Source organism: Pseudorasbora parva, chromosome 17 (assembly GCF_024679245.1).
Source record: "Pseudorasbora parva isolate DD20220531a chromosome 17, ASM2467924v1, whole genome shotgun sequence".
NCBI classification, from domain to species: domain Eukaryota; kingdom Metazoa; phylum Chordata; class Actinopteri; order Cypriniformes; family Gobionidae; genus Pseudorasbora; species Pseudorasbora parva.
The window spans coordinates 30,848,264-30,875,446 of NC_090188.1; the positions used below are offsets into that span (position 1 = coordinate 30,848,264).

General features: G+C 39.7%; 1 protein-coding gene and 1 non-coding gene across 3 annotated transcripts in view; both read right to left on the minus strand.

Annotated features, from left to right (window-relative positions):
- The window catches only part of zgc:171482 (zinc finger protein), a 218,372-nt gene that overhangs the window by 123,234 nt on the left and 67,955 nt on the right, over positions 1 to 27,183 (minus strand). For both annotated transcript variants that reach the window (XM_067421599.1, XM_067421598.1), the window contains exon 3: positions 10,331 to 10,423. In XM_067421599.1, coding sequence (XP_067277700.1) covers positions 10,331 to 10,423 — 93 coding nt within the window. The remainder of the gene's footprint in view (positions 1 to 10,330; positions 10,424 to 27,183) is intronic.
- On the minus strand, positions 16,740 to 16,814 carry trnaa-agc (transfer RNA alanine (anticodon AGC)). Its single transcript has one exon. It is a non-coding gene; the product is annotated as a tRNA-Ala (tRNA).

Below are 27,183 nucleotides of genomic sequence, written 5' to 3' on the forward strand. Positions count from 1 at the left end.
CTCCACCAGTTGATTGAGATCTATTCATGCTCACACCACCATAATCTCTAAGCTACTGTATATATGCTTACATGACACTTCGATCTATGAAGATAATCATTTTATTTATTCTTACAGTTGAATTGTACAATGCACAAATGCGCTGTTAAGTATATACTGGAACATTTGAGGGAAATGTGACCCTGTTCTCACTGGACACAAGAACATCTCTCTTTTACACTTCAGGACCAGAGCAGTTTTGTATGTGTGTGTGTGTGTGTGTGTGTGTGTGTGTGTGTGTGTGTGTGTGTGTGTGTGTGTGTGTGTGTGTGTGTGTGTGTGTGTGTGTGTGTGTGTGTGTGTGTGTGTGTGTGTGTGTGTGTGTTAGGGGACCAAAGTCTTCGCTGTCACCTCTCCACTGACAGCAAACAGAGAAATAAGTTCAAACTTCATGGCCTAGTTCTGTTTCCCTGAGCCTGTGACCTGATTCCAGCGAGCTGGCCAGTGAATGTGTGTGTTCTGACTGCTGTTTGCAGGAGAGGTGAGTGTCTAGCTCTCTCTCAGATGTGTTTTCCCATCGCATCGTTGCTCTGCTCATGTAAAACAGACCGTGTGCAGCTCACTGTCACAGCTCAGGCTGCACTCATCATTGTATGCGTGCGTGTGCATCTATTATGATGTGTTTTGGTGCTTCATGGGATCTCTGTGCAGTGGATAAAACTCATTTCAGTTTGTTTTGTAAGCACAGGAACTGGGTTGGCTGGGTTGGGTTCACAACAGCATAACTATTGTTAGGGATGCAAAATATATGGTGTCAGTACCTTATTAGTAAGCGAACACTATTAGAGATTTTTATTTTTTTTATTTTACGGTATTGCTATTAGATTGGATATCATACTAGATACACTACAGATCAGTTTATTTTTATGATAATTTTTTATTATTAAAGAAATTAATAATTGTATTAAGGAAGGAAAATTGACCAAAGTTGACAATAAATACATTATTTTAAATCAAAAAAAAAATTTCTATTCATCAAATAATCTAGAAAAAAGTGTCAGTTTTCAAAACAAAAAAAACATAATAATAATAATAATAATAATAATAATAATAATAATAATAATAATAATAATAATAATAATTCATTACATTTATATACATTTATACTTTTCTAGGCACTCAAAGCGCTTTATATATAGAAGGGGGAATCTCCTCAACCACCACCAATGTGCAGTAGCCACCTGGATGATGCAACGGCAGCCATATTGCACCAGAACGCTCACCACACACCAGCTGATTGATGGAGAGGTGACCGAGTGATTAAGCCAATCAGGAAAGGGGGATGGTTAGGAGGCCATGATGGACAGAGGCCAGTGGGCAAATTTGGCCAGGATGCTGGGGTTACACCCCTACTCTTTATCGAAGGATATCCTGGGATTTTTAACAATCACAGAGGGTCAGGACCTCGGTTTAACGTCTCATCCAAAGGACGGTGCTCTTTGACAGTACAGTGTCCCCATCACTACACTCGGGCGTTAGGACCCACACAGACCACAGGGTCAGCGCCCTCTGCTGGCCTGATATAAATAAATAAATAAATAAATAAATGAATAAATGAATAAATGAATGAATGAATGAATGAATGAATGAATGAATAATACAGTGTGTATGTATATATATATATATATATATATATATATATATAAAGGTGAGTTTATTAACAACTATTTTTAACATTGATAATAACACGTTTACTGTTTTTTTTTTTTTGAGTTTACTGTGGATTTTAAAATGTATTTAGACAAAACACTAAAGCTTTAATATCGGCCATGTCTATATATTATTTGAATAGCAGCATTTGAAAATGACCATCAGCTCAATATTATAATTATTTGAGTCTTTCAAAGTAAGGACAATGAGAAAATTGTTGCTTTAGAGTTTGACCTATATTAGTGAAACAACATCAGCCTTTTAAACCATTTCAGATCACATTCTAGACTGAGATTTATCAGGATATAATTGTTTTAATTATATCACCGGGCTCACAGTACAGTATATGTCTTTCAAAACCATAAACAGAATACAAATAAAATGAAACTCTTTTAAAAACCCATCAGGGTCGCAGTGGTCTCCAGTAGGGGCGGAAACTATTTGAATTTGAGATTTTAGTTGACTTTATCAGCTTGTTTCCTCCTGCTTTTCGGTGACTCTTTGATTTGCAGGGATGTATTTTTGAGTCCTGGCACCATATCAGTGGTTTTTAGATCCGCAGGGCCTGTGCATACGGATTGGTATGATTATTATGATCCCAGAATCAGGGCAAACATTCTTTCTCTCACCTCTAGACACATGCTGTGTAATCACACAGGCAAAAAATTGAAGCAATCAGCAACACCTAAAATAGACCAACCAACCCAAGTGAGAAAGACCAACAGACACAAAATAAAATGAACTCTTGCTCAATTTAACAAGAATGTTTTTTTTTTTCTCTTCCTGATAGCATTTGCCGTAGAAGACGAATGCAAGTCTATTTTATATTTTCTCTCAGATTTTCATTCAAACATGCCTTTTTCTTCCTTTGCCAATAACTTGTCACCAACACATTTGTCTGTGTGCATTTACATATGACCCATTTTGGGTTTGATAATACAAGCAAAGTGAGTGTGTGAGCATGTGTGAGTGGAGGTGCTGGTGTGTGAATTTGTGAATATGTGTGAGCATGTGTGTGTGTGTGCGTGCATGTGTGTGTGTGTGTGTGTGTGTGTGTGTGTGTGTGTGTGTGTGTGTGTGTGTGTGTGTGTGTGTGTGTGTGTATGTGATGCTCTGGCAGTGTCTGGTCCCGTTCTGTTGTTAACAAAGAGCATTTAATTAGGAGTCTGTTTATCTCTCTCCTCCACTCTCTTATTCCTCTGTTGTAATGTTGGGAAGGGTGAGAAACAAGCTAAAAATAAAAGCCTGGATGAGGAAAGTCACAGAGGCACATTAATTCTGCCTGTTAAAAGTGGAATACAAAATATAGATTTAAAAAAGGAGGACAATAGAGGAGGAGAAAAAATAACAAATAAACAAAAATCACTATTTAACATGCTTTCACTCAGTCATTCTACCTGATGGAGAGCCACAAAAGCAAAGAAATATTATTTTTTTCAATATCTCCGAGCACCTTACCGACCTACTTTCTTCTTTTTTTCTTCTCCTGCTTGCCTGTGTACTTCTGCTTGACACTTTTAAAAAGGAAACTCAAACACTCTTTCCACAGCATCAGTGTAACTCTCTTTTGATGAAGTCAACAAGTCTGGGTAACAAGACAAGTTTTAAGAGGTAACTGAAAGCATGTTATTCTCAGGGGTGGCTCTGCTTTTACATGCTGGAATGTTTCCGTTATGGAAGCCTGTTGTCACCTCAGAGAGAAAAAATAAAAAAGGTAATTGTGAGACAAAGTGTAAAAGAAGAAATAATGTCACAATTGGGAGATATAAAGTTCCCTTTTTGAAGTGGAACTCTACGCTGCGTCACAGAGTTGACGGTATGGTCTGAAGCATGTGAGATACACACATTTTGATTGGCTTCCACAGTCGGGTGACAGCACAGACATGCTGGCAGGGTCATGTCAAGTCAAGTCATCTTTATTTATATAGCGCTTTTTCCAATGCCGATTCTTTCAAAGCAGCGTCACAGTGTTAACAGAAAAATAATGCAACATAATTTGATTCGGCTCTACAGCCTCTCTGGTAAAAACGGTGATGTTATCCAGCTAATTTTCAATTAATATATAGTGTCAATATAGTGGACTAGATGGAGGCAGATGATTCGCTGTGGCGACCCCTGAAGGGAACAGCCGAAAGAAAAAGAAGATATAGTGTCAATGTGGGCAGATCAGTAATTTAGATGATGTTGTCAATTTAGTTTAATAATTACATTTATTTGGATATTTAGTTGAAATTTTAGTGTCCCCAACTGGGCAAGCCAAGCCAAAGGTTACATTCGGTGCATTTATATGCACGTTCTTAAGCCGATTATGCCTAAGAAGCCGACAATGAACATGGTCATGAAAACGCAGTAACCCGTTTTCATTTATCAGAGTAAGGTCATCAGTCTCAGCCTCAGACGTCATGCCCATCCACCTTTGGCTGAACATCTATCACATATGGGACACTTATCTGGAAACACTTCAGGAGTTTTAAAGTCATCATGAGCGACTCCTCATGGTTCATTAGTGTCCCACTCCAGTGAGCCTTCCATTTCTCCTTGTTCTTCATGATGAATGGTCAAGTTGTAGAAGAAGCCATTCTCAGCTTCACTCCTCTTCAGCAACCAGTAACCAGCCAAGTGAAAGCCTGAACACACAGGTAAATGAGAATGCCCTGAACTGAAGATTATCTTGTGCGCTTTCTTCTGATCCGGTGACCTCATGGAAGGCTCCAGCTTTGCCATTGAAGCCCATGTCAGACTACAACTAGGCTCAATGGCAAGGCTTATGTGGAGGGGGGTAGGCTGGTGTAACCTTTTTGGGGTTCAAGGAGAAGGAGAAAGCTTACACCTTGATGCCCCGGTGTCACTTTCCTGACTCTTTGGCACCGATGTGTCTAAAGGTTCAGGGAGGCGAAGGTTATGTCAGCGGCGTTTGAATGATATATCCCCTGCCATGGTCGAGGTCCTACAGCTCCCTCTTTTGGCCCTGTTGCTGGCCCTCGGTGGAGGAAAGAGAAGGTCTGGAGTGTGTTGCTGCCAATGCTCTGCCTCAGAGGAGTCTGAGACTGACGCAATTTACCTTGTAAGAAGCCAAAAAAGGATCTGAGGAAAGTTTTAGTTTCTAGATTTAGTTTTAGATACTACAAGGTCACATGTTTGATTTTTAATACCTACACAAAATGACTGAGGTGCCCTTGAGCATGGCACCTGACCCTCAATCACTCCCCGGGCGCTACAGCAAAACTCCACGGTTTGCAGTATGTGTGTTTGCTACTCACTATTGTGTTTGCACAGAAACTTGGATGTGTTAAATGTAAAGGGACAAATTCAGAGTACCATACCTTCATGTCACTTTCACTTTCGATAATTATTTCATAAGACTTAATGGAGTTCCCATTAAAGTTTCTTGCAAATATTGACTTTTTCTCAGATGTTTCCCTGAATTATCTAAAAAGAATTATAAACGAGACAAAGGTGTCATGAACTGACTTTAAAAAAAAAAGTATACTGTTGTCTGAGATCAACTAATGATGTTCGTGTGGTTTTTACATTCAAAAACATCATAACCAATAAGCAATAGGCTATTTTCTACACTGGTTTTGAGGCTCTCTCCTGAACGCTGGGTTTTGATGGGCGTGACACACTAGAGACTTGAAAGTAAACAACCATGGCTAGGATTGGTTAAGATTTGCATATTTAATGAGCTTCAGTTTCCCTGTTCAGTTCACATGAGGGAGAGGAGAGATTGAGGGAGAAGCGGCAACCGGAATGATTTTCTTGATCACAGGGGCCGTAAACGACTTTATCAAACAAACACAATGATTTATTAATCATCCACCCACGTTTGATTGGACAATTATTTCTATATTACACATAGCCCGCACAATGGGTCTATAAACTTAAAGGATATTATTATATTACCATGATCTTTTATATATCAAAAGCTCAAGGGAAAGTTGATTTCTCAATTCATCACCCCTTTCACATACCATTGCTGCTCCAAGATTATGGAATCAGTTGCCACCTGACATTAAGTGTGCTACTTCTGTCTCCGTTTTTAAATCTAGACTAAAGACACATCTTTACGTTTTAGCATTTCCTGCTTATTGATTTTTGGATTAGTAACTGTTTTCTAATTCTATTTTTTTAATTATTATTTTGTTCTTTTTATTTTCATTTTAATGTATTTTTATTATTGTTTTGTACAGCACTTTGGTCAGTGTAAGCTGAATTTAAATGTGCTTTATAAATAAAATTTACTTACTTACTTACTTACTTACCATAACATTATAGAGCTATACAATTGGAAGGCATATCATTTTAGTTCATATTGAGATCTCGGACTTTTGATTGTACACTTTGATATCTTGGCATGTCTGGGCAGTAACATTTGATATTACTGAGTTTCAATTTGCTCACATTTAAACATTTCTGTCTTGAGGAAACAATTGAGAATATGAAGCTGTGTTTCTCAGTATTTGTCTGCTTAGGGAAAAAAATAGATATGAAAGGAGATCTGTGTGATTTGTTTTCTCTCCTGTGTGAGATGGCATTAACAGGGCACACAGTGTCTCTGACTGATTTCAGACTGACAGATGAGCAAATGTGAGAAAGATATGCTTCAATCTGATTCTTGTCAGAGAAACCTGAATTGACTTGTATGTGTGGCATGTATGTATGAATGTGTGGAGTGGACACAAAAAAGTTGTGAAAGTGTAGTTTCAGTCAAAGAAAGGTTGTCCAGCATCAGTTTTCTTTGCGTTTGTACTTTCTATGTTTGGTTTTGAGTAGTGGCCCGTCAGCCTTGCTCCTCGCAAACAGGGGGCTTGAAAGTATCAGTGCAGTCATGGCAGAGATTTGTCTGGTCCAAGGAGAATTATTCATAAACAACCACACTAATATGCTCAATATACTGTATGAGCACAGACCAAGCTTTAAACAAAAATGGTAGCTGGGAGGTTAGGTTTCTCTCAATTATGAATGTTTCATAGAGTTATAAACTAACATTCCCACCCCTCAGATACCCTTCTGAAAGCAATTACAAGAGCTCAAGCACTCCCTAACAAGTCACAACAACCTGTAAGAGTCAGTGTGTCAAATCATCAATCCGCATTGAGATCATTATTGTATGTTCAGAGCTGCCAGAAAATAATAAAAAGCCCTAAAACTATTCATCTAGTGGTTTATAGCCTCTCCAAATTGTCTGTCTGCTTCCTAAACAGCTTGTGTTAATCATTGCATAATTTAGAGCCCATGAAGGCATTAGATGACTGCTTTATCTTTTGGGAAAATGGAACATTAACATCTTGTCTCTGAAGGAAAATACAGACAAATGTAATTTCAGTGTCTGTAATCTCTCCCCCCATTTACATTTCACTGCAAACCAAAAAAATCCTCGAAGTTAAAAAACAACCCTTACAAAAAGAAGTATACTTCAAGTTCATTTTATTAAGTAATGTTCAAGTATATATTTAAGTATATGTTATTTATAAAGTATACTATAAATGTACTAGTAGTAAACGTGTAAGTTAAAGCGTTAGTTCACCCAAAGATTTTGTCATTAATTACTTACCCTTATGTCGTTCAACACCTGCAAGACCTTTGTTCATCTTCGGGACACAAATTAAGATATTTCTGTTGAAATCAGATTACTCAGAAAGGCCTTCATTGACAGCAATGATATTTTCTCTCTCAAGACCCATAAAAGGCACTAAATACGTGGTTACAAAGCCCATCCCTCTACAGTGGCTCTACAATCATTTTATGAAGTGACGAGAATAGTTTATGGCCGCAAATAAAACCTACATAATGACTTATATAGTGATGGGCCGATTTCAAAACATAGCTTCGTAAAGTCTCTGAGCTTAATTAATCAGCGTATCGAATCAGCGATTCGGATGGCCAAATTCACGGGATTTTAGCAGTTTAGTGGTTTCACACGATCCAAATCATGAATCGATACGCTGATTTAAAATGCTTCAAGGCTTTACGAAGCAGTGTTTTGAAATCGGCCCATCACTATATAAGTGGTTATTTATTTATTTTTGCGCACAAAAACTATTCTCATCGCAACATGAGGGTACGTAATTAATGACATTTTTGGGTGAAATAACCCTTTAACTATTTCAGTACTGCTTTGGACTAAACTGGCCCACTTTTAGTATAAAAGTATACATTTAAGTGTACTATAAGAGTTACAGTAGTAAACTTTAAGCATACAACTACGTTTCTCATTTGTGCTGCATCTGTACTACAAGTGAATGTATTATCTTTAACTCTTTTCATTTTAAAAAACATTTTCTTGTAGCTTCCTGCATCATTTTATCAACACTTGAATGTGCAAGTTTAATAATAATAATAATAATAATAATAATAATAATAATAATAATAATAATAATAATAATAATAATAATAATAATAAAGCTAATTTGAAACTAAATTGCATTTTAGTCAAATACTTTATCCGGATCAGATTCAGAACAATGATAAAAACACAGATGGAGTAGATTCAGTAAATCAACACCTCCAAAACTTGTCAGTTGTTTCCTCTTCATTGGTTTATTTCATTCAGTGCCATTAGGTTGTTCTGAACTTATATGCTGTTTAATCTTTGTTGATCGTGTTAGTTTACATATGTGTTATCAATCTTCTATCACGTGTTTCTGCTTTTTCTTCACCTGTGTTCTTATACAAAGAGATACGAAGCATATTAGTGCCCTCTTTCCTATAACAGTAAAAAATATGGATAGCCGGAAAAATCTGTCAATAGCAAGGAAAGAGTGACGTTGATTTGAAGTTAATTCCTATGCATGCTACCAGTGGACTAGTCTACACAAAAATTCAGATACTCCGAATCATGAACATGTCTGTTTTATTTATAAATCAATATTTTCAACAACAAAAAAAAAAAATTATAAGACTAAATAAGACTCTACAAGCCAAGAATACTTAGAATAATTATTTATACATTTAAGTATATATTGATGGAAAATTTGAGTATAGGCCAAATATAGCCTACTTACACTTTGCTATCAGTATCCTACAAGTCAAGTATACTTAATGCACCATAAAGTCCATATAGTGTATTTCTGAAAAGTAAATTCAAATTTTTAGTTTCAAAGAAGTATACTAATAGCACACTTGAATAATCTTCTTTTTTGTAAGGTAGGTAAAAACGATTATTACGAATAATATCATTTACAGTATGTAAAGACATGAAACACAATGTATACTGTATTAAGAGTGTAAAATGAATGTGGAAAAAGAATAGCACAGTTAAGATAATTTGATGAGAAATATTTGAGTTCCTTTTGAGATCTCTGACTTTGATTGCATACTTTTGTATCTTGGTAAATTTGTGCACAAAATTAAACATTTTTGAGAGGAGGGTAAGATTACCGGGGTATTTTTCTTAAGAGAAATAGCTGAGAGCCTGGCAATTTACAGTAACAATCTATATTTCTATCCAAAAAAAAAATTTTTAAGATATGAGAGATAAAGATAATTTATAAGTATTTTTATAGAATATCACCAGGTAAGTCCTGGCCTAATGGTTAGAGAGCCACTGGTAACCCAAAGGTTGCGGGTTTGATTCTTAATACCACTGTCTTAGCAATGCACCTAACCCCCAATCACTCCCTGGGCACCACAGCAAAAAAAAAGAAAAAGAAAAAATGGCAGCCCACTGCTCTGGTTTCAGGGTTTGCAGTGCGTTCACTACTAACTACTTTTAATATGTGTGCACTAACTTATTTTAAATCTTATTTTAAGTCCACATGTTAAATGTGGACTTAAGCATCTGAAAGAAAAATTGGCAGTGAGCGCTCACACATACAAAGTACATTAAAAAGTAAAATAATTTTCTGTATAATTGCTTTGCAGAGAAACAAGTATGTTAAACTTAGCATGGTTCCTAAATCTCTGCAAACATATTGTGTTATTTTTGTCCTTTAGTACATTTGAAAAAAATACATACAGCACCTTTAAAGGGGCTACATGTATAAATCAGATATTATTATTATTAGCGACACCAGTGGCTGCAGCCAGCAGCTTATTGCTAGTGCACGCACTCATGAACACAAAGTACAACAGACTGAATGGGATTTAATTACTCTACTCAAGGCATAGGTGTAGGCCTATAATTTGCAGGAATCGGGGAGCCACTATCAATATGGGGGATATTGAAATGGCTTTTGAATGTGCACTCAGTCTGAATTAATCTCTTTTTGCATGACACATTGACATTACAGTACAGAGTAAGTCTTTCTGCATTATCCTGAACATTGCATTAATTTAATTTGTCACAGAACACAAGATAGGTTCTCAAGGGCACGCTTAAACATCACATTCTTTTGATTTTCCCAGGGATAAACGTCAAGTTCTTCACATAAAAATCATTCTACAGGCTTGCATAGACAACCTAGGAATTTGGGGATGGTCTCTTTTTTTTAAAGTTTCGTTTCAAGCTGTTCACACATTGCCAATAAATTAAATGTCTCGCATATAGCCCCTTCAATTCATAGTTAACAACAGATAATTTTTTTTGATTATTATACTGGAGATAAATAAAGAGAGAAAGAAGAGAGAGTAGTGCAGCAGCAAGCTTGTTTGGGAACATAAATTAAATGTGAAGATTTATTTTAAGAACTTGAGAAAATACCGGATTGTCTGGTCTCAGTCTTTTGGATGGTGGTCCTCCATCTTCTGGGTGGAGCATGTAGAACAGGCGCACTTTGTTGGCATGTTTCTTGCTCTGTTGTGTGAGAGAAATAGAGAAATAAAACAAGTGAGTGGAATTAACATAATCCAGATCAAAGTGTTCTCATTGGAATTGACATGTAAAGAAAAGACACCCAGTAAATATCAATTTCTACAATATTGGGCAATTAATAGATAATACATAACATACTTTTGCTTTTAGAAAACTAGCATCAATTGCTTTAATAATTTTGATGCATGCTGAATAAAAAAAAATGGCTTGTAAGAGTCTATTTTTTGTGCTGAAAGTTTGCGGTTGCTTCTTTACTTTTTAATTATTTGTAGTGTCTGAAGGTTTGACAATCACCTTGCATATACACTATACAGAATATTCGCACAGGTTTTCCTCCATTGTCAATCTGATTTTATAAAAGAGTTTGCAGTGCTTGTAAAGTGTCATCTAATGGCTGTGTTAAGAATGCACAAAGCAAGAGATTAGAAACAAAGAGTCTTTAAAATTATCCAACAACATACTCAAAAATACACAGGTGAAACAACTTTTAACTGCCACGTTACATTGACATAGTACAGACAAAGATCAGAACAAATCAAAGAGTAAAAACACATTGACTAAATGTGGGAGCGGAACAGGACGAAAGACAGGAAATCACAGGAGACAACCGATGGTGGCGAAGATGGTGGAGGGTGGAGACAGGATCAGGAGGAGTCTGGCGGAAACCCAGAGTGCAGACAGGATCAGGAGGCAATTGCGACTTCAAGGGAAGAGGGAGCCATGGTGGAGAAGCCCTCAGTGATACCATGGTGATGGGAGATGGAAACGGAGCCGAAGGTAGCTGGTGCCCTGATTGCAGATGTCGAGCAAACGGAACTGGCTGACACCACTGGTCCTAAAGGCCGTGACGGAGCCGCAGCGACGACCATTCAAGGAGGAAGCCAGGTGCCAGAGGTCTGCGGTAGAGCCGGGGCGACTGAGGGCTGAGGTGGAGCCAGAGCGAGGGCGGAGCCATAGGGGTGGAGAGATGGAGCGTACAGGACAGATCGGAAGTCCATGGTACAGGCATGGCAAGGTGTAGACGGAGGATCGAGGGAGGCCGATGGAACCATAAGTCTAGCCAAGGTGGAAAAGTCAGGGAAACAGGATGAGGTGGAGTGACACGAACAGAGAGCAGGTCCAGGAGGAGCCATTTGGCTAAAGTGGGGCTGATAGATTGGTTGATATTGAAAGAGGAGGCTGGGGAGTAAATCTGGAGACTTTGAACTGAATGGAACCATCTGGAATGCAGGAGATACTGAGCTGGGCGGAACCAGCGGGGAGGCAGGGAATTTAAGCTAGGCAAAACCAGCGAGAACGGGAAATACAGGTAAGCATCCTCTTCCAAATCATTAAGTCCAGCGGCAGCTCACCCTCAATGGCGGGATTGTGGGGCTCATATACAATGGAAGATGTTGCCGGCTCACACACCTGGGGCCTCATTTATAAAATGTGTAAAGGATCCCTACTAGAAGTTTACGTGCGCCCAAAAGCCAAAAATTGCGTACACCAAAAATATTCTGATTTATAAAACCGTGCACACCTGTAAGCAATGTTCCCTTTCTAAATCACAGATCACCCGCAGATGTGCGTACGTGAACCAGCCTCATATCTCGCCCTGTAGATGCCCATTTTTACCATAAATCATAAATACTCAATGCAAATCACCTCATGATTGTTGATCGGCATGTAAATAAGAGTGGAATCCCATATATACCTGGAAAACTGGCATGCGACCCGCCAATTAATTAATCTAAGAAAGTGAAAAAGTGTATTTCTGTTACTTTGAATAATGGCGACAGGAAAGAAAAGAGGGGAAAAAAATGTAATTTCTTAGACACTGAGATTGAAATACTTGTAGGGGAGGTGGAGGCTTGGAAAACTGTTATTTGGTGGCCACTGTTTTACACTGTTCTGCAGTTCTCGAATAACGGTATTTCATGCCATTCTGTAGCTATCACATGTAGTCGCGCCATCTCTTCCTGTGCTCCCATTGTGGACAATGGACTGTAAGGCAGCGCTGATTATAATATTTTTTTTTGTAAAAAAATACATTTTGAATTACGTTTGGATTTTACTAGATGTATATAGCCTAAAACGAGCAGCAAAAATAACACTGTTGGATTTAATCTTTATTGTAATGTGAATATAATGTATGAGATGGAGTGAAAATGTCATTAATTCTTATAATCATTCATCTCACATTTATTTTCTACAATCTATCTTTAGTTCACAACCTCACCATCTGTGTCACAAATTTCCTTTGTCCCTTTGTCTCCAGAATGTGCGTACACATGGCTAAAAGTTTGCTTAAAGGTGTGCACATTCTCCCTTCATGTTTGTTTTTTATAGATCACAACCTTTGCGTGGGAACTGGCGTACGTACGTTTCCAGTCCTGTTTTGTGTGTATGCACGCTTTATAAATAAGACCCCTGATCAGACATCTTGTGAGGCTCAGGCTCTGGGGCTCAGGCTTATTCTCCAGAGTTGACTCTCTGGTAGGTTCTGGCGTTCGCTCCATGCAGCTTGGTGATGGCTGGCAGGGCTCTGGATGCGAAGGAGTGACGGGTCTGAGGTGGGGGTCACAGACATTGCTAGATAATTGTCTGGGCTGGAGTGATCAAAACAAATATTGCAACAACTGCATTTGTTCTGGGAGCAGGTGAAGATTAGCTGCTGGCATGTCTATTTTCCTATTGAAATATACTCAATATGAGGGTCCATTCTTCTTTCACATACACGGGACATTAGAAACAAAGGAGTCTTTAATATAATCCATCAGCATAAACAAACAAAACAAAAAAACGCAGGAGAAACAATGTTAATCTAACATGTAACATTGACAAGAACAGACAAGAAATTGGAAGTTCATTCATTACTTATCTATCTAGCCAATCATTATTTGTCATCTATAAGTCCTTTCCCCACCCATTACTACGTTCCTAGATACTGACGCCGGTGTTCACAAACGATGAACTCAGGCAGGTTTACCAGGAATATATAAAGAATGTATACGTTACATAAAGCTGCATTGTATTGATTTTTCAAGCAATCTGGTTTCACAAACTCTGTTCAAACTTTTTAGCTTTAAGTTTTTATCAACTTTGTTTTTTTTTAATGTTTTTTTTATTTATTTTATTTTCTAAATATGGTATATGTATATACACTCACTTAAATTATTATTAGGAACACCTGTTCAATTTCTCATTAATGCAATTATCTAATCAACCAATCACATGCAAGTTGCTTCAATGCGTTTAGGGGTGTGGTCCTGGTCAAGACAATCTCCTGAACTCCAAACTGAAAGTCAGAATGGGAAAGAAAGGTGAAGCAATTTTGAGCGTGGCATGGTTGTTGGTGCCAGACGGGCCGGTCAGAGTATTTCACAATCTGCTTAGTTACTGGGATTTTCACGCACAACCATTTCTAGGGTTTACAAAGAATGGTGTGAAAAGGGAAAAACATCCAGTATGTGGCAGTCCTGTGGATGAAAATGCCTTGTTGATCATTCAATTGGCACAAGATCACCAAAATTGGACAGTTGAAGACTGGAAAAATGTTGCCTGGTCTGATGAGTCTTGATTTCTGTTGAGACATTCAGATGGTAGAGTCAGAATTTGGCGTAAACAGAATGAGAACATGGATCCATCATGCCTTGTTACCACTGTGCAGGCTGGCGGTGGTGTAATGGTGTGGGGGATGTTTTCTTGGCACACTTTAGGCCCCTTAGTGCCAATTGGGCATTGCTTAAATGCCACGGCCTACCTGAGGATTGTTTCTTTATGACCACCATGTACCCATCCTCTGATGGCTACGTCCAGCAGGATAATGCACCATGTCACAAAGCTCAAATGATTTAAAATTTGTTTCTTGAGCATGACAATGAGTTCACTGTCCTAAAATGGCCCCCACAGTATCAGATCTCAACCCAATAGAGCATCTTTGGGATGTGGTGGAACGGGAGCTTTGTGCCCTGGGTGTGCATCCCACAAATCTCCATCAACTGCAAGATGCTATCCTATCAATATGGACCAACATTTCTAAAAAATGCTTTCAGCACCTTGTTGAATCAATGCCACGCAGAATTAAAGCAGTTCTGAAGGCGAAAGGGGGTCAAACACAGTATTAGTATTGTGTTCCTAATAATCCTTTAGGTGAGTGTATATACCTGCTGTATATGTTTTCTTATTTTGTATCTGCATTGAATATTAACTGCTGTCTTCTGTTACTCCACCCAAACATTTTTATTATTTCATAGGAATCCGAGGATACCAAAGTGTTTGGCAGTCGCTTTAACTTTGAAAAATGCATGTGACTACTTAGCTTTCAAAACATTTACAGCCACACACATATCAAATAGTCGAAGTGGGCCAGGAGAGCAAAGCCCCAATGACCTTCCTTAGAAGAAGAAGACAAAAAAAAAACTAACTTACCTGCTATACGATTCAGTACATGCAGGGTGTAGGATTTTCAGTCTATGACTGACTCTTTTAAAATTTGTTCATGCACTGCCAGTATCTCAGGTAACTGTTTTACATTTGCCCTGATCGAACCCTATATTAGAAAATAATCTGAGATTTGGCCATAAATGAAAGAATATGAGATGTAAAGTGGATCATGATGGCAGACACACTTTTTTCCCATACACTATTTTTAATATGAAACGTACAGCTGCTCATCATTTTGAAGTTGGCTTGCGTCAAAACGCTCCACTTCACACAGTGTTTATGCAGAGCCGTTTTTTGAGCTCAATGAGGGAGGGTGTATTTTAAAATACTGCTTTTAAAATGCAATAGAAAAATGAAAGTCTTGCAGTATGACATTTCAGTTCTGTCTGTTAAATATCAGAGAACATATTTACACAGTCAATTACAGAGATGTGCTCCTCAAGCAGAAGTGTCTGTAATAACAGAATAGGTAAACTAAAGCGATGTTTTGTTCCAAAACCTAAGCTACCTAGATAGTATTTTAAGGAATCATAGGCACACTCCTGACATAAAGGCAGAGAGCAGCAACATTACACTGCCTTTTTATATCTTTCAAAATCTTTAAATAAGTTTCTAATTATTTGATTTAAAAAAAGCTGAATTTTCAGCACATCAGTCTTCAGTGTCACATATGTCAGAAATCATTCAATGCTGATTTTGTGCTCAAGTAACATTACTATCAATCAACTTGTGCTGATTAATAATTTTGAGGAAACTGTGATAATTTTGTTCTGCAGGAGATTCTTTCATGAAAATGAGAATTATCTTTGATAAATATGCTTATACGTCTGTGTGTGTGTGTGTCTCTGTGTGTGTGTGTGTGTGTGTGTGTGTGTGTGTCTCTCTCTCTCTCTCTCTCTCTCTGTGTGTGTGTGTGTGTGTGTGTGTGTGTGTGTGTGTGTGTGTGTGTGTGTGTGTGTGTGTGTGTGTACATCTGTGTCTGTGTGTATGATGAGCTAAATGAGCTAAATGTATGTGATTAAAGGGTTAGTTCAAACAAAAATGACAATTCTGTCATCAAATACTTGATTGACTACTTTGCCCTCATGTCGTTCGACACCGTACAACCTTTGTTCATCTTCGGAACACAAATGAAGATATTTTTGTTGAAATCCGATGGCTCAGAAAGGCCTCCATTGGCAGCAAAGACATTTCCTCTCTCAAGACCTATAAAAGGCACTAAAGATGTCGTTACAAAGCCTATCTCACACCAGTGGTTCTATGTGGTCTTCAGTGGTTTTATAATTTGTTTAATTTAATATTTTGTTACATTTATAAAGCACTTTTCTAGGCACTCAAAGCGCTTTACAAAGAAGGGGGAATCTCCTCAACCACCACCAATGAAGCGACAAGAATAGTTTGTATGTGGAAAAAAAACCCTAAAGCACAATCAACATTCAACAATGTTGAATTCAACATCTTATAGATACGGCGTGTCTTCCTCTGCTTGTAAACAAAGTTCCTCACTTCCGGGTCATATTCTCACACATGCGTCACATTGGTTGCTTTGTGAGAGCATGCCAGAGGCCCAGACGATAGACAAGCTCTAAATAAAGTAGTTATTTAGATTTTTTTTTTTCTTTGCACACAAAAACTATTCTTGTCACTTTATAAAATTATTGTAGATTCACTGTAGCAAGATGGACTTGGAAACAACGTCTTTAGTGCCGTTTATGGGTCTTGAGAGAGGAAATGTCATTGCTGCCAATGGAAGGCTTTCTGAGCTGACCGACTTACATTTACATTTTACATTTATGCATTTGGCAGACGCTTTTATCCAAAGCAACTTACATTGCATTCAAGGTACACATTTTACATTATTGTCAGTTCTTGCTCTCCCTGGGAATCGAACCCATGACCTTGGCGTTGCTAGCGCCACGCTCTACTGGTTGAGCTATAGGAAAGCCCAAAAAAAACGGTCTTACGGGTGCGAACGACATGAAGGTAATGAAATTAAGGACATCATTTTCATTTTTGGGTGCACTAACCATTTAAAGCAGCAGTGCTTAAAAGTGTCAGAATTTCGAAGAAAAACTTTTTCTGAAAGGGTAAGCTACTCAACCTTACTAACTGACTAATTGGTCTAGCAACGTGACCCCTTTAATTAAAATGACTTTTATTTGTGGTCAATGCATTTTTGTATTCCTATTTGATTGTTGCACATTTAACTTAGTAGAATATACAACAAACTTATTTTGAAATCCATAGTGGAGGAGTGCTCTGTTTCTGTGGTGTTGTGTGTGTAGAATATTCATAGTAGTCACTTACAAGCTTCTATTTCAGGTAACTGTAAATGTAGTATGCAGCAAGGCAGCTCACTGGGTTTTGGAGCACAGCCGCATTTGCATAGATAGGCAATCAAACCTCGCCAAATTGTTAATGCTCTGATGTCACTGTGGGTTTAAGATGAATAGCTTGAATTTGTAATGTAATATGCAATTTGTCTGATATTAAAAACTGGAATGTAAGCATCTGTGGGTATTAAGCAAGTGATTAATATAAGTTTAGATTAAGAACAGATTGCAGGTAAGTTCTGCTGGTTCAGGAAACAGCTTGTATGAAAACGCTGAGCATGAGAACTGAAGAGTTTTTATATTTTCAGTTTTACAGTTCAATTCAGTTTAAAATTTAGCACTTAGACTTAAACTGTTCTTATTAAAATTGGTTGCTTTTAATCTTTTCATATAATATTTATATTTATAATTTCAGCTTTATTTCAGCTAAGGATTTAGTTATACAGCTGGTGTTTTAATCAACACGATCTCATGGTCATGCGTATAAATAGTACGAGTTTGCAATCTCGTGGAATGTATACACCAAAATGAGTTTTGGCGTGCGTATGGTACGCGGTTTTTAGCGTTCATATGATACGCACTTTATGGCGTGCATATGACACGCTCTTGGGTAGGTTTAGGGTGGTGGGGTGGGGGGTTCGTATGTATAATACGCCATAAAGTGCGTATCATATGCACGCGAAACACCGCGTATCATAAGCACGCCAAAATGAGTATACATTCCACGAGATTGCAAACTCGTACTATTTATATGCATTTTCATGAGATTCGTCTCATTTTAATCCATCACTTTTGTCTACTTTCAATCACTTCTGTCCTGATTTCTTCAAGGGGATGGTCTATAGGTGGGTAGATCTTTCAATCAAATGAACAAATAAGCTTGCACAATTTACATATCAACACGCTCGGAGATGGCAAAAAAACACAAAAAACAGAGATCAGTCGGGGTGTGAAAGTAAGGACATTTGCCCACTGGTAATATCGGTATCACGGACCGGGCTTTTAGTGTGCTTGACAGTCTGTCAGAACGTTAAATCCCTCTCAGAAACATATTCTATATGTCTCCACTTTAAAGCACTAAATCTATATTGTATATATATGGCACATTGAATTTCTGATCATATTTTTTTTCCACGCACATTGTATTAACCCCTTTACCTGTCATCTCCCGATTTGGCAAATGGAGCATTTAGACATATTCATGGTATAAAGACAGCTGCTCATACCGTATTATTAATATACACATAACCAATATAAATTTAGAAAGCCAACACGTGAGAGTTTACAGCAGAATACTCAGAATTACTCAGACAGTTATTAATATAGAGATATATAGGCTGAAACATAAACTAAAAAAAAAAAAATATGTATAAAAATATTAAATATCCTTTATGTATAAAAATATTATGTGAATGTAGTATAACGACTTATAACTACAACTAAATTGAAGGCACAAGTGTGATCATGCTTTATTTAAAATCTGAGGCTTTTATGTCCAAAACTGAATTGTATTAAATTTTATTATGACATGTATGCCTGGCTAAATGGCCCATTAACAGCATAGTATTTCATTCAGTAAGCTACAGTATCTAGTCATTCTAAAAGAAAACAAAAACAAAACTAAAAGCACATTATGTAAATTATTGTAACATAAATAGACAAAGCTCTTTGTCCAACAGGTGTATCAGAGCTTCAGTTAGCATCAAGCTACATAACACAAATTAAAATTATTTAAAATTATTCCTTCACTCTTTATGTCACTTTAAACCACCATCGAGTGTTTTTATTAGTTTCCTGTCGCGATATAATGGGATTTTCATTCAAATTGTGATGTTAAAACATGTTTTATTTATCATTTTATATGGAGCTAATCGCTACACCTGTTAGCAGTCATAATGTAAACACCCATTATTGAAAAAATCACACAAAAAAAAAAATTAGCTTCTAGTTCACGCGTAGAAATGTAGAATTGTCTCGTTCTTCACAGAGCCAGAATGAGGAAGTGTCCACACAGGAGGAGCACGTCATGCGTCGGGCTGTGTTGAGTATGTCATGAGATTGGCAGATCAGAGAGCAAATGAACGCCTGATGACAAATATCTGTTGCATATCATTAACAGGAGACCCAGAGAGAGGTCTGCAGATGTTTTAACTCTTTTTTATCGAATAATTCAGTGAGAAATAAAAAGAAATGGTATTCTGTATGAGGAAATATTTAGCAAACGTGATAATATGTCAATATTTCTCCAAATAGAAATTTTTGAACTAAGAGCTAAACTGAAAGCTGTTCTTTGGAATCCCTGTGAACACAAATGAGCCAGTGCAGACGAGAGAGAATGAACGTGCGTCTGATAATCTATTCAAAATATCATTCATAACGGATCGATAATAATGCACTCCTGACATAAATTAAGAAATTAATGTCACTGCAACCTAGTTTTATCATAAACAGTTTTCAAATATCGAAGCTGGTGTCTTTGATCTTTCTGATGATACTGAGTATGTCCAGATAAAGTAATATAGTGTGATGTTTAACGAGCAGTGAATGTTGAACAATAGTAATACATATCCGTATACAATCTTTGAAAGGCATGGGGTTAATTCCAAATCACATTAATCTTAATAACTACTATTAATTTAGCATTTAATCATTTATAAGTGATATACAATTGCTCATGAAGTCTGGAAATGAAAAACACCTTTAACAAAAAAGAGATTTAACTGAGAATGAAAAGTCAAAAATTATAAAATGCCAATGAGAAGGATAAAATACTAATGCAATACTAAAAAATACAGTTAAGGCATGACCATTGGATGGTGAAATGCTCATTGGGTCAGAAGGGTTAGAAAAAACAAGATGGTGAAGACAAGACGCATGTTAACTGCAAAAAGAATTGAGAATTAAGGTGAAGAATTAAGTGTGAAACCATCAGGAACCCTTTAGTGTCCAGCGTCACTATTTTCCAGAGTTGTAACCTACCTGGAGTCTTCAGAAGTGCAAGGTTCTCTGGATCTCTGAGACTTAAGGTAAAGAATCCTATAAACAATGACCCCCACTTAATAAGAATAATTTTTTTGTTATAGGCTTTATAGACATAATGAGATTGAGACTCACTCTTGAAGAACCAAAACCACGTCCTCTCATACCACTGTTTGAAGAATTAATCTTCCAGAATCTGGCAGTAAGTTTTAGGAGTTCATTTGTAGTCCATATCTGCAAAACAGACTTCAGGATATATAGGAGATGGACTAAAAATGAACTACCAAAACTTACTGCTAGAGTCTAGAAGATGAATTCTTCAAACAGTGGTATGAGAGAATGTGCTGCTGGTCCTTCAAGAGTCACTGTCCTTCAAGAATCTGTCTATAAAGCCTAACAAAACAATTATCTGTATTCACCACACTTCTTCATCTATTTTACAAACACTTCAGCTTGGGATTCTTATTAAGTGGGGGTCATATTTTTAGGATTCTTTACCTAACTTATGTCTCAGAGATCCTGACACCTTGCAATTCTGAACACTCCAGGTAGTTTGCAGTTCTGGAAAAATGATGGCGCTGGACACTAAAGAGTTCCTGGTGGTTTTACACTTAATTCTTCACCTTAATTCTTCATTATTTTGCCATAAACATGTTTTGATTTTCTTTGCCACCAGTTTTTGTCTGACCCTGTTGACCCAATGAGAATTTCACTGTCCAACGGTCATGCATTAACTGTAAGTTCTAGTATTGCATTAGTATTGTATCCTTCTCATGGCATTTCATTTTTTTTTTTTTTTACTTTTCAATCTGAGTTAAAAAAAAAATTATTTGGCTCATTTTATCCGTTTAAAATGTATGGCTTTGATGGAAGTGAAGGCACAGCTGGGCCTAGGGTGAGTTTAGAGAGGTTGAGAGGGAGAAAGGGAGAGACAGAGGAGTCTCTGAAGTCTCTGAAGCAGTTACACTGGATTACACTGTTCCAGTGAGAGGGAATGAAAGGAGTCGTTGATAAACACTGAATGAGCTAAAGACTAGACACTGAGGGAGCATTTGGTCTGGGAGAGATTTTATTTGAGGGTTGAAGAAGAGACAGGGTAAATGATACAGCTATTTAAAAAAATATAGCGTTTTGGGGTATTTGAACAATTTGAAATGTTACAGCGCCAGTAGTGCATGAACAGTAATTGTACAGAGATATGTACATTTGGCAATAAAAAAAAAAGGTGTCTGAGAGTTTTTTTTAATTTATATTTTTATAATCCAATAGTAATATAATTATGTAATTTCATGTATTCAGATCCAATATACTGTGTGAAAAAAAAAAAATGCATATTACATCTTATTAGCTTTTCGATTGGCATGGTACTGATGTGCAAATTATTGATTTTATCTGAAGAATATTTCTGTGTTAAATTGACAGCATACTGTATATTTTCTGATGTTAGCCAAGTGATGTTAGAGAATTTTTTTTAGCTTTTTTCTTTTAATATATATATATATATATATATATATATATATATATATATATATATATATATATATATATATATATATATATATATATATATAATTTATTTTAGGTTTTAAGAAAGCAAGTGAAAACATTTTTTTTGCATATACTTCATAAATGTGAAAGTTTATTTACATATTTAAATATAAAAATTATTATACGTTAACATGTTAAGTTTGAATACTAAAACTTTTTTTCGTTCAAATTTTCAATGGATACATTCAAATAAAACTGCTATTTTGCACATTTTTGACAACTGATTATTCAAACATATTTATAATGTATTACTGTTGGTAATCATGACTGTACTGCTGGTTTTATACCTTGGTATTAATTGAAAGATTAGATGGGCGTACTCCTCCCGAAATTTTGTTTATTAACTTCACTTGGTGTTGCATAATGATATAGCGAGGGACGGCATACCCGGAGGTATAAAGGGACGCCGGCACAAGCAGTGTTAGCTTTCTGCTCTTCAGCGTTAGCGCTGTTGAATTGTTTCGCTATTTGGTGTTGTTTGTCCAAATGAGTATTATGTGGCAGGTTAGTGAGCCTCGTAGTTCTGTCCCGCGTCTGTTGAGGCAGCGCGGCGGCAGATCAGTGGGCTCGCAAATGAACTGGTCAGCGGGTCTTGGGGCACTTTCTCAGTCCCTGCTGACGGTTCAGAATTTCTCCGTCCCCGCGTGGAAGCCCGCGCTGTGGCCTCTTCCCCCGGGGTGCAGAACCCGATGCTTGAGCCGTCTGATTCTGAGGAATTAGATGTGCTCAGCATCGAGGCGGGTGATGTAAGCACCAAACACGCTGCTTCATTCATAAAATAAGGGCGCTCGGGCAGTCCCCGAGGGGCGCTGCCTGTAGTAACCCGGTATTCTCCGTCCCCGTGCGGAAGCCTGTGATGCGGCTCTTCCCCGGGTTGGAGAACCAGATGCTTGAGCGATCTGATTCCGAGGAATTAGATGTGCTCAGCATCGATGGAGTGAAGTAAAAGAGAGCTCGCCACCTCTTAATGCAAGGCTCGATCGCCCATTGTCGAGGCAGCACATGGATTACGGGTCTACAACAAGAGTGAACACACGCGATAGGTGTACATGTGATACTGTTTGGCACGAGGCATGCAGTCAGCTCCTGAGGGTGCTGGCTGTGTTCATTGAGAGATATCTCGCAGTGTACAGCCGTGAGTTTTCGAGTGTTTCAGCCTCGCGCCCGTGGTCTTTCATCTCGAGGGATGAAAGCCAAATATGTTGTAAACAAATCGAATCTCGCGTTGCTGAGGCAGCGTGTAGAAGATGATTCGTTAAATACATATTTAAACAGTATCGTCTGGTGATTATGGCTGCATTTAATTCTGAGGAATTAAAAATAAACATTATCTGACTTTGAGGAGTTTGATATGTTTATTCAGCCTATCATTCAGACCATGTTCACTTGAGGGGTGATTAGGGGCATTTAATTCTGAGGAAGTAAATGGGATTTATCTAACTTTGAGGAGTTAGATTATCAGCCTATCATCCAAATTGTGTTCACTGGGCTGTTTCATCTAAGGATTCACAATGGCCGCCCTAAGCGGCCCTGTCGAGTCAGATGAAGCCCCCTCTCCTGGGGAGCGATCAAGGTCGCCTCCTCTGTGGAGTTTTCTGGAAGTCGATGCTGCGATCTGCCGTCTACGACGCTTGGGCCACATTGACTTCCAGCAAACACATGCTGCTCTAGCCACCTCTAGAAAGACTGCAGCTGGGCAGCAAAAGCGTTCGCACAGAAAATCCTCCGCGACTAAGCTCTGCCGGGTGGCCACTTCAGGGGGTCAGGCAGGAGGCTCGGTGGGTACCAGAGACCAGCCTTGAGAGGCTGGTTCCCCTAGTAGAATATCTCGGCGCATGGTTATGCTCCTGAATATATCTGCTGGGGCCCTGTGTACCGTGGGCAAAGGGTACAGACTGCAGTTCAGCGTTCCAACACCGGGTTTCATTGGTGTGGCCTGAATAGTGGTGTGCCCAGCCCAGTGGCAGGTTATGGAACAGGAAGTGTGCTCCCTGATGGTAAAGGAGGCTATACAGTGTATCCCTTTGCCAGACAGAGAGTCCGGCTTTTACGGTCGCTACTTCATGGTTCCCAAAGAGGATGGAGGGGTGCGTCTATTATTAGATCTGAGGCACTTGAACCTTTCTCTGAGGAGATTCAGGTTCTATATGTTTACTATCCCACCGTGAGCAGATCCAGTTCGAGGACTGGTTCGTCATGACTAAAGACGCATTTTCCATATCTCCATCCTTCCTGCCCACAGGAGGTCCTGAGGTTCGCATTCGGAGGCGAAGCGTACCAATATCGGGTTCTCCATTCGGCCTAGCTCTTTCACCCCGCACCTTCACGAAGTGCATGGATGCAGCTCTGGGTCCGTTAAGACTCCAGGGCATCGTGTACTCAATTATATTGATGACTGGCTCATTCTGGCCAGGTCGTATGATATGGCGGTTTGGCATTGAGATGTCGTTCTGGCCCATATGAGGTGCTTGAGGGGGAGACTCAACACAAAAGTGTGTTGACGCCCTCCCAAGGGACTACGTTCCTGGGAGTCATATGGGACTCGACAACAATGCGGGCACAATGTTCTCTGCACGTATCGAGTCCATACTGGCGGAGGTCTTCAGAGTCAAGCTAGGCCGCAGCTTAACTGTTAAGCAGTTCCAGAGACTGCTGGGTCTCATGGCAGCAGCGTCCAGCGTGATTCTGTTCGGCTTGCTCCACATGAGACCCCTACAGTGGTGGCTGAAGACCAAGGGGTTTTCCCCAAAGGGGAATCCCTTCGGTATGATCAGGGTAACGTGCAGATGCCTTCGTTCCCTCGTCATATGGAAGAAACCTTGGTTTCTGTCCCTAGGGCTAGTATTGGGAGCATCATGTTGCAGGAAAACCGTTTCAACAGATGCATCCCTTACTGGCTGGGGCGCGGTCATGGAAGGCCGCTTTGCGACAGGTCCGTGGGGGACCCGGCATTCATCCTGACTCATCAACTGCCTGGAAATGCTGGCGGTCTAGAAGGCTCTGAGGAGCTTTCTCCCGGACCTCTGCGGCCACCATGTCCTGATACGATCCGACACCACTGCTGTGGTATTGTATCATCAAGGGCGTCTGAGGTCGCGCCCTCTGTACAGACTGGCGCATCAGGTCCTCCTGTTGTCCCAGGGGGAACTGGCATCTCTCAAGGCGATGTACATCCCCGGGGACCAAAATCAGGGAGCAGACATCCTGTCGAGGCAGGGGCTGAGGCCCTGGGAGTGACGTCTCCATCCCGAGGTGATGCAAGAGGTTCGGCCCAGTGGAATTGGATCTGATGCGTCTGGAGAGACGTCCCACTGTCCACTGTGGTTCTCCCTCAGGCATCCGTCTCCTTTGGGCCTGGATGCCATGAGACAGACATGTCCAAGGCTGCGTCTGTATTGTATTCCCCTGATTGCTCTGCGGCCGGGAGTTCTGGAGCGAGTCCACCGGGAGGGCGTCGGCCTGCTCTTAGTAGCACCCCGGTGACCATCCAGAGCATGGTTCTCCGACATCTTAGACCTGCTAGACGGCCTTCCATGGCAGATCCCTCTGAGGAGGCACCTGCTGGCTCAAGCAGGGGGCACGATATTCCAGCCCCCAGCCTAAGTTATGGAACCTATGGGTCTGGCACCTGAGGGGGCACAGCTCATAGAGGAGGGTCTGTCAGCAGGTGTCGTTGAGACCCTGCTCAGCTCCAGAGCTCCTTCCAACAGGAGGCTGTACAACCTGAAGTGGAATGTGTTTTCCACTTGGTGTAGAGAATGTGAGGTGAACCCAGTTAACTGCGCAGTAGCTTCAGTGCTGGAGTTTCTCCAAGATCGTTTCTCCACCGGGCTTACCCCATCCACACTTAAGGTGTATGTGGCAGCTATTTGGGCTTTCCACACACCTATAGGTGAGGGGCCACTGGGAAGGCACCATTTGGTTGTACGGTTCCTCAGAGGGGCATAGAAGATGAGGCCTGTGGCTCATTCCAGGGTTCCAACCTGGAACCTGGTAGTAGTGCTCGAGGGGTTGGCTGAGGCCCCCTTCAAGCCGCTGGAGCTGGCTGAGGCCAAGAACCCCAAGCTTAAGGTGGCCTTTCTCCTTGCCGTCACTTCTCTGAGGAGAGTGGGGGACCTCCAAGCGTTGGCAGTCACGCCAAATTGCTTGGAGTTTGCCCCAGGCGGAGTTAAGGCCATCTTGCGTCCGACCCCGGGTTATTTACCCAAGGTACCATCTAACATGGTATGGTCAGTGGTTCTCCAGGCATTCCATCCCCCGTCTCATGTGACAGCGGAAGAGGGCAGACTTCACCTCCTTTGCCCGGTGCGGCCATTGAGGATTTTTTTGGAGAAGTCTGCCCAGTGGAGGAAGTCAGACCAGCTGTTGGTGTGTTTTGGTCCACCCAAGAAAGGGCTGCCTGCGGCAAAACAGACTATCAGTAACTGGATTGTCCAGGCAATAACCACGGCCTATCAGGTGCACAATCTGCCTTCACCTATAGCCGTGAGGGCTCATTCTACCAGGGGCATGGCCTCTTCGGTAGCCCTCCTTTCGGGAACCTCTTTGCAGGAAGTCTGCGAAGCGGCCAGGTGGGCCACCCCGCACACCTTCTTCAGGCATTACAGTCTGTACCTCCCGGTGACGCCAGGCGCCAGAGTGCTCTTCTCCTGAGTGTGCCCAGAATGTGACGCAGTGTCTCGTTCCCTCTCAGGGAACATGGATTATATTCATAACCCGAGACGTTTTTCTCCGAACCAATTTTTACCAGTCCAATCAGCAAACAGAGGGAGTGGCTGAGAACGATGACGTTGATGTTGTTCGCTAGTTTGAGTTGTAGTTAACCAAATTTGCAGAAGTGAAAGCCGGAGCAAGAACAATCTTTGCTAAGGTTTGGATGATGGCCCTCCTCCCCAACAGGGTGAATTCAGGAAAAGTTTGATTTTCCAGCTCCCTCCGTTAGTGATGAATGAGATGCTGAAACTATTCGGATTGTAATTGTTCCTCGTGGGGTCGGAAGGTATTGCAATCATGCCATCATTTAAGTTACAGGGACTAGTCTTTTAATTTTATTGCCGCCCGTCTCCCACCACCCGTGTAAAAATCCCCGGCCGAATTACTTACTGCTTTTGACAAACCAAGGTCGTGTGGTGATGTATTTGCTGTCAGAATCCACATCGTTACTTCAAAATTTGCTGTTTATAATAGATGATTCTACATAGATGATTCGACTATCAGTCAACCATATAGAGATTCGACAATTCTGATTCGAATATGTGTAAATCCTTAGTCGGGGACACCCCTAATTTTATATAAGATATGTAATACATGTCTTGGTTATTTTTAATTAGAATATTTACTTTTATGATTTTTTTTATTATGTTCTATATTGAATGTATGAATTATCATGCTGCACACCTATAAGTGCCATGCGTGATACAGTATGCATGTTTTTGTTTCCAGACATGTAGGTAC